The sequence below is a fragment of the Argentina silus genome (assembly GCF_951799395.1).
Source record: "Argentina silus genome assembly, chromosome: 1".
Taxonomy (NCBI): Eukaryota; Metazoa; Chordata; class Actinopteri; order Argentiniformes; family Argentinidae; genus Argentina; species Argentina silus.
The window spans coordinates 15,144,799-15,153,210 of record NC_139655.1 but is presented as its reverse complement, the minus strand read 5'-3'; the positions used below and the strand labels follow the sequence as shown (position 1 = coordinate 15,153,210).

The 8,412-nt window shown below is 44.4% G+C and overlaps 1 protein-coding gene across 1 annotated transcript; it reads right to left on the bottom strand.

Moving 5' to 3' along the window:
• Window positions 1-884: 884 nt before the first annotated feature.
• On the bottom strand, window positions 885-7,604 carry LOC310806678 (chromodomain-helicase-DNA-binding protein 8-like). The gene is made up of 10 exons (XM_083672869.1): window positions 7,499-7,604; window positions 6,720-6,828; window positions 5,928-6,065; window positions 5,197-5,654; window positions 4,807-4,963; window positions 3,746-3,945; window positions 2,860-3,039; window positions 1,890-2,057; window positions 1,423-1,533; window positions 885-987 (listed from the first exon to the last, which is right to left on the bottom strand). The coding sequence occupies exons 4-10, from the start codon at window positions 5,236-5,238 to the stop codon at window positions 949-951; spliced, it is 897 nt and encodes a 298-aa protein (XP_083528995.1). The 5' UTR covers window positions 5,239-5,654; window positions 5,928-6,065; window positions 6,720-6,828; window positions 7,499-7,604; the 3' UTR covers window positions 885-948.
• Between the last annotated feature and the right edge of the window lie 808 nt (window positions 7,605-8,412).

Sequence of the window (8,412 nt, the reverse complement as noted above, 5' to 3'; positions counted from 1 at the left end):
GAATTGAGCAATTATGAAAATCCCGCTTTGGGCCACATTATGCTGAATGCATGTGTTTTACTTAAAGTGGTTTTTAAAAGTCAGCCAATTTACCAGGAGAGGCTTGTGGAGGTAGAAATCAGAGGAAGGGCTTATTACATTGAGCCTGTCCTCTGATTTCTACCTCCACCAGCCAACCAAGATTGATGGTCAGTTGTCAGACTTTCAAACATGTGTTTATAATGCATGGAATGGAATCAATGAGCCCGCCTCCGATTTCAACCTCCACGAGCCTCTCCTGTCCTAACCACCGGTTCTAAGAATGTTTATTTGTTCTTACTGTGTATTGACTCCCTACAAAAACATACATAGTGGAAACGCAACCTCATCGACAGGGTGAGGACACAGACACAGACACAGACACACACACAGACAGACACACACACAGACGGTGAATTTAGCGTTGGTTTAGCAGTCGTTCTGGCACGCAGTGCTCCAGCCACTCCACCTCACCCTCATCATAGGGCTCCTATGATGGCCCTGGGAGATAGGGAGAGAGGTCGACACACTCCTAAACCAAGGACTGGGACAGACCTACTGTAATATAGTCTAGGAATCCTACTGGGAATACAGTCATAGCTCCTTCTAGCCCAGAATTCCCACTCTGGGGGGAGGGGAGGGGAGGGACACTTTAAATAAAGTTTGACTTGACTTCTCTCGAGCCAGGAGCTTAGACCTTAATTTCAATCTCTGGCACATCTAGAAGCAAATGTTGTTTCTGGACAAGGCCAGCCTGACAATCAGAAACATCTAGAACAAACACAGGTCTAACCTTTGTGTTGGAAGGGACCCTCCTTCCTAGAGGGGGCGATGAGTTTCCACAGGAAGTCTTTGAAAAGACTTTTCCCCTTGTGGTCCATCATGATGGAGCGGCAGACCTCCGCCACATCCTCCTCCGCTGCCACCAGCCTACTGACCTGCTTCATTATCTCTGTCCAGCTCTCCCATCTGCATGGGAGGGGTATTACAGGTTAACAACACTGATAAAAAATAAAATAATTGCTTTTTCATTGGTGTACTGAACTCTAGATGTAATAGGTCTGCATAGATCTCCCTGGTACAAAGAGTGCTTGGTCCTAGTCCTCAGTATCAAAAGCTTTATTTGTCAATTTTTTAGGTACAAATACACATTTGTATTCAGCCACACACACACACACACACACACACACACACACACACACACACACACACACACACACACACACACACACACACACACACACACACACACACACACACACACACACACACACACACACACACACACACAATAATAAGTGTACATTATAAAGTGCAACATTGCTTATCAATATTGGAATTATATGGTCAGGAAGTACTCTGGGCCCTATATGAAGGTTGTAATGAGTCCTACATCTTGGTTACCTTTTTGGTGACAGCCTCCAGGTCTACTTTGGCCCGCTTGGCCCACTTCTGCCAGAAGTCTGGGTCATCAATCCCGACGTTAAAGCAACTCTCAGACGCCACAAAGCTGGCCTGGGGGAGAGAGAGAGAGAGATGGGGGGGAGGGGGAGAGAGAGAGAGAGAGAGAGAGAGAGGTTGAGGGAGGACACAGTGACAGAACATACAGTCACTGTGACCTTGTGAGCAGCAAAACAAAAACACACAACCTTTGCCAACGATTGGCTATCAAAGAATTGTACCAAAGAATTTCAATGTACGACCAATGAAAGACTGATTATTCCAAGTTCACAGACGTGTGTGTATGCATAATTTGTCTATCTGGTAGCTTGACGCACAGTAGAATCAGTCACACACACACACACACACACACACACACACACACACACACACACACACACACACACACACACACACACACACACACACACTTTAGAGAAGGTTGAGCACTTGTCCTGACTGTCAAAGACGATGGTGGTGGTTCTCCTCTCCAGGATCTGGTCGATGTCCTCCTCACAGAAGCGAGACTCCTCCATCACTGCTGCGTACGCTCCCTTCTTCAGCATGGTCTCCACCTCCTGCTTGGAGAAGTTCTGGATCTGAGGAGAGGGAGAGAGAGAGGGAGGAGGAGGGAGCATAGGAGAGAGAGAGAAGGGGAGAGAGAGAGAAAGTGAACGGGGTGGGGGGTGGGGGGGGGAGAGAGAAAGCGGGGGGGGGGGGGGGGAGGGGGTGCAGTTTCAATAAATGCTGACTAAACAGTTGTTCCATGTCTGTTTCAGCTCTGTCTGCCACAGTGATACTGTAGACTAGACCCATGGCCCTGAACATCAGTTGATTAGTTCAATCAGGTGTGATAGCACTAGGCTGGAACAAAAACTTTGACCCACTGTGGCTCTCCAGGACCAGGATTATCACTGACTGAGAGATAAATAAACAGCTGTAGGATATGGAAGTAGCTCTATCTCACTCCCTGGTGGACAAGGTAGAATTTGTCACCATATTGTTTACACCTTTCCAGTCCCAGCAGATGTACAAAAGTGCTTTGGGCTCGCAGCTTCAATCAGATGAGGGCTGTTATTGATGACACATACAATCCTGACATTCCCTTGTGAAAGGCCTGTGCATTTCCTCCTATCGCTATGTTCCAATGCTAGTAGATATTGGAACACAGCTTGTGTCTGTAGTGGTTTATGCTAGTGTAGATATTGGAACACAGAGTGTGTCTGACACGTGTGTTTGATACCATTCCTCACTCCATTCCATATATTTCTACCTCCACCAACTTCCCCTGGTGGGTATGTGGTGGGCCGGGTTTTTCCATTTTTTATCGCTACTAGCAATAACAGGAAGAGGTTGTGTGATAAAGGCTTTGGCCTTTATCACAGAGGTCAAAGGCCCAACCTGCAAATCGTTCTGAGGATTCCAGTCTGAGTCAAAGATGATGTAGGTGTCTGCAGCGGTCAGGTTGATGCCCACACCCCCCGCACGCGTAGACAGCAGGAACAGGAAGTGGTTAAAGTCCGGTTGGCCGCCTGCCGCAGTTCCCCATTGATATTCCCATCGATCAGCTAAAACACATACCTGAGAGAGACAAACAGGGCACAGGTTCAATACCATAACATCATAACAAAGGCAATCCAAGCTGTGTGTGTGTGTGTGTCTGTGTATGTTTTCCAAATAATATTCTGTGAGGTAATTTGTATGTGTATTTAATGGCTCGTATTTAGTGGCTCGTATTCATACAGCCTCCCTATTCTGTGTATAAGCTAGCATGTGTTTATACCTCGTATGTGAGTTATACACATAACAATGGAGGCTGTGTGGAGGTAGAAACCAGAGGACGGGCTCATTGTAATGCATGGAATGGAATGCAGAATGGTATCAAACGCGTGTGTTTGAATGGTATGAAACGTGTTTGATACCATTCCTAATTTCATTCCAGACATTACATGGAAATCCTCAGATTTCTACCTCCACTAGTCTCCCCTGGTACACAACAAGTTTGAGGTGGCTTGTTCTGCATACCATACCTCCAATATACAATACACATCACTGATTAATGTACAAGGTAGCTCATACCGGTCATATATGAGCTATAAATAAGGACCTGCGAAATTCTTTAAATATTTTAAGTATGATGGGTCTGCAATTTGTGTATCAAGACATGATTTGAGGGGGCACTGTGTCATCCTTGTGGCGCTGGAACTACAAGAAAAAAAACCCTCAACAATTCCTCAGGTCCCTAGCTATAAAAGACACAGTCCTGGCCCTTGTACCCCTTGCGTACAATGTAGTCCTCCAGGATGTCCAGGCAATGGACCATCTGGGAGAAGATGAGCACCTTGTGTCCGCCAGTCTTCAGGTGAGGCAGCAGCTTGTCCAGCAGCACCAGCTTCCCTGCAGACTGAACCAGGGCCTGGAGGGGGAAGCCTGGGGCCTGGGAGTCCACAGTCTCCATCAGCTGGGACGTGATCCTATCCTCCGCTCCTGGGGGTTGAATAACTTCATTATCTATAATTTATACAACTGGTTGATCAAATCAAGCATTGTGATTGGCCGAGAAGCATTCCAGCCGTTCCGATATCCACAATATCAGCATGGCTACCTTCACTTTCATAATGTATATATATTTAAACTTTTTTAAAACATGTTTTTCATCAATGAAAACGTTGCTAGGCCAATTGAAGGATTTTGACAATGATGGATCATTCAAAGTTGTTTTTGCAATCTTTATGATGCTACACTTCTCAAACCGAATGGGCTAGCTAGCTTTTATAAGCCAGCCAGATAGATATTTGTTTATTGGGATGCCATGCTAATCATATTAGACCATGCATTCCATAACTATCAACCAACCTCTGTCCCTAACTACGGTGATATTTAATGCGTTCCAGAACGATTAACGGACCTGCATCTCTAACTACGGTAATCATTTTATGAACTTCTTTTATAGTCAGAGGGAATAAACCATGCAATATATCATGAGAAAACCCCACTAGCACCATTGCTTGTTGTCAGAATTGTTGCTGTCAGTGTAAACCTGTTGTATAAAAGCAATAACAGAATCAGAGGTGTGCTATTGCTTAATTATTGTACTAATTATCCATGAGGGACAGGTAACAGGTCCCCTAACAACCGACAACCCCCTTGGAGGGAGAAGAAGCCCAGCCAGACAACACAGAGTACACGTGAGACTACTGCAAGCAAGCGAAATAAATAGAAACAAGGCAACCGTTAAGACTCCTGGGAGAAGAGTGGCACACTCACCTGCAGCTGGCCTGAATACCCTGCTTGATTCAAAAGGGAGCTCCCTTTAGAAGGGATTGGGTATCTAGTGTAGTTGTTTACCTGAGATGAGGAAGGGGTGGTTGCAGCATTCCTCAGCTCCATCATGACGTGAAAGAGTTTGGGCTCGTTTCTGTTCTTGACCCCCGTCCTTCAAGAAGAGGAAGTTCCTCTCCAGGATGGCCCGGTAGTAGTTCTTCTGGACATCGGTCAGCTCCACCTGATACCAGGATATGACAAGGGGGGGTGTTACAAGCAATGCAGCCAATCGATTTTCTAAATGTCAGACTGTGTGTAAAACAAATGACATTACATGGGCGCACACACACACACACACACACACACACACACACACACACACACACACACACACACACACACACACACACACACACACACACACACACACACACACACACACACACACACACACACACACACACACACACACACCTCAATGATGGTTTCCTGTTTGGGTGTCAGGTTCTTCTCCATGTCCTCCTTCAATACGCTACCATATAGTCTGGATTGAAAAGGGTCCCATCCAATGTTCCCTCTAATTTTTCATGTGTCTGGGCATACACACAAGCTCCCTGAGCACACTGAGGACCACTGTGAGCAACATCAGATGTGCACGCTGTGGCCACACACCAGTATCACACCTGTTCAAAACCTTGGATCATAGCAAGTTACATGGCTTATTAAAAGAATCAAATTACAGCAGCAATTTTCATTAGTTTACTTTTAATATAAGCGATTTGGCCCACTTAAAATGAAAAAGACAAAAATCTTGTTGTTCATGAGATGTATAGTATGTTATATGTTATATGTGAGAGTCCTGCTTTGGCCATGGGAAGAGTCCTGCTTTGGCCTGGCTGTGGTCCAGTTGTGGCCTGGCTGAGGGTCCTGTTCTAGAAGAAATGAGACATATACACCTTTCAGACATAACATTTTGTTCACATTAAAACATTCACATTTTGCTCAATGACATGTGCTGTAGCTTGTGATACAGTGTAAATTCCTGTAACTCTTTGTCTATAAAATATCTAATTACAGTTTTTTCATTAGCATTTCTACTACCCATAAATTATCTAGTAGTAACAGCATTTAATGATTAATATCCATAAATAAAAAATCTTAATAAATGTCACTAGAATATGCACAAATTTTGACTTTAATTTTACCTTATTTTTCACGTCTGTCCTTCTCACTTCTCCAATGGTTGTACACTTTGTCCAGGTTGATGGCTTCGTCTGCTTCTTGCTTTGACTTTATGCGCATCAGCTGGTCCAAATGTGCCACTTCAAGACGATTTCTGGATGCTGTTTTGATATGATTCATTAAACTAAATCCTCTTTCACAATCTGCACTGGAAGCTTGAAATGTAGCACAAATATGCTGCGCTACGCAGCAACTAGCGGCAAATTCAAATGTGCGTCGCGCAGCATCCGGCACAAATGGGTTAACTCCGCCGCATTGTTGTCAGCTAGCTAACCTGCATGGTGCGTATTGGCAGGGCACATATGCAAGCACTATCAATGCTATGATTGGCTGCGTAGCGTAAGTAAACCGTATCGTATCATTGGCTGGACACCTGTCACTCACTGTGTTACATTGAAAAATGGTACAAAAAACACATTATTGGTCTAATTAATTAGATTAGATTAGGTCTAATATTAGATATTAATTAATACGTTTATGGTGAATTTTATTTTATGCGCTGCATAGATTTTCTTGTGCGCTGAGAATGTGCGAGCAGTGCGCGATTGCACAGGCGCGCAGCTTAGAGGGAACATTGGTCCCATCCTGAATCTGAATTACATGTGTGTGTGTGCGCGCACACACACACACACACACACGTCATTTTATCACACAAGGTCGAAGTATGAAGAATTAAGGCAAATGTACTGTAGGAGGGTGACGAGGAGAGGAACAGACGAGAAACATTTATAACTATTATAGATGGTAATATTTACATCCTGGAGATCATGATCCGTCTTGTTGTGAAACACCCTCAACTTGACACAACTTTGTTTGTCTCTTGACAGCTGCTTCAGGGTGACCCACTCACAATGCAAATAAGACCTAGAAAAAAGAAAAAAAGAGGGACAGAGATTTAAAACAAACAGACACACACACACCTATACTTATATTTTACATAGTATTCCTCCACATCTTTAAGGTTGTCAGCCACCTGCAGAGACAAAGCATCAGGGTTGGTCATAGGAAGCCATCCAGAAGGAGCTCCCCACATTAGAGGGCTGGAGTCTTGTATGTCCTACTGTTCTGGTAACAACTGGGTCAATAAAAGCCACACACACACACACACACACACACACACACACACACACACACACACACACACACACACACACACACACACACACACACACACACACACACACACACACACACACACACACACACACACACACACACACACACACACACACACACACACACACACACACACACACACACACACACACACACACACACACACACACGTCTGAGTGGTCCTCATGGAGAGGATTTTGCCAATGCTAATTTTATCTTTCTTAGCGAAGTTGAACAGCACCTGTAGTAGAGAGAAGCGCAGGTCATGAATGCATGAACATTTAATAGACAGTAGAGGTAGAAATCAGAGAACAGGCTCATTGTACTGCATGGAATGGAATGAGGAATGAAGAATCCTATATCACCCTGGTTCACACTCAGGTAACCCTAACAGCCCTGTGCTGTAACGAGGTCTTACCTTATCTTCCTGATTCTTTCATTTATGAGCCGCTTGTTCCTCTTCTTCATTGTCCTCCTCCTCTTCACTCTCACAGGGTTGATTTTTCTTCTTCCGCTTTCTCTTCTGTGTAGACTTCTTTTTCTGTGCTTTATAGCGCTTTTGCAGGACAAAGGTGAAGTGAATTACCTTGGGTGAGTGACACTTCTAAACAGGTGAAATACAGGGTTTTTTCTGACTTGAGAGAAGACAAGACAGCATACTTTAACCAAAAAAAGCCACACGTCAATCTTGGTGGAGGTAGAAATCGGAGGACAGGCTCATTGTAATGCATGGAACGGAATGAGGAATGGTATCATGTTTGATACCATTCCTTGAAACCATTCTTCATTCTGTTTCATGCATTACACCATTCCTCACTCCATTCCATGCATTACAATGAGCTTGTCCTCCGATTTCTACCTCCACCAGCCTCTCGTGGTCTCTGTATAGCCCTGAGCGTAAAGTCAAGAGTGTTAGCCAAGAGGATAGGAGGGAAGAATGAATGATTTATGATTATGAATGCATTGATTGATGTCGGACAGGAGATCTGGGCCAAATACATCCAGGTCTGTCTTGAAAAATAGATTTTATCTCCAAGTGTCAAATACTGAGTTGAGCTTGATTTTGGTTGTGTGGTACAGTAGAACCAATGGAACAGTTCTAAAAATAACAATTCCAACCAAACTTCAAGCTCAATCAAGCACACCTCAAATGCTTTTCAAGAGTTTGACACATGTAATTTGACCCAGGTATGATGGACAGGTTAGAATACCTTGACTGGTTCTGACTCCTCCTCCGATGGAGAACCCTCTTCAGGGGGTTCACAGAGAGGGGATGAGAGGGGGAAAGGAAGAAAACAAGAGGTCGGTAGGTCACCCTGGACACTGTGGAGG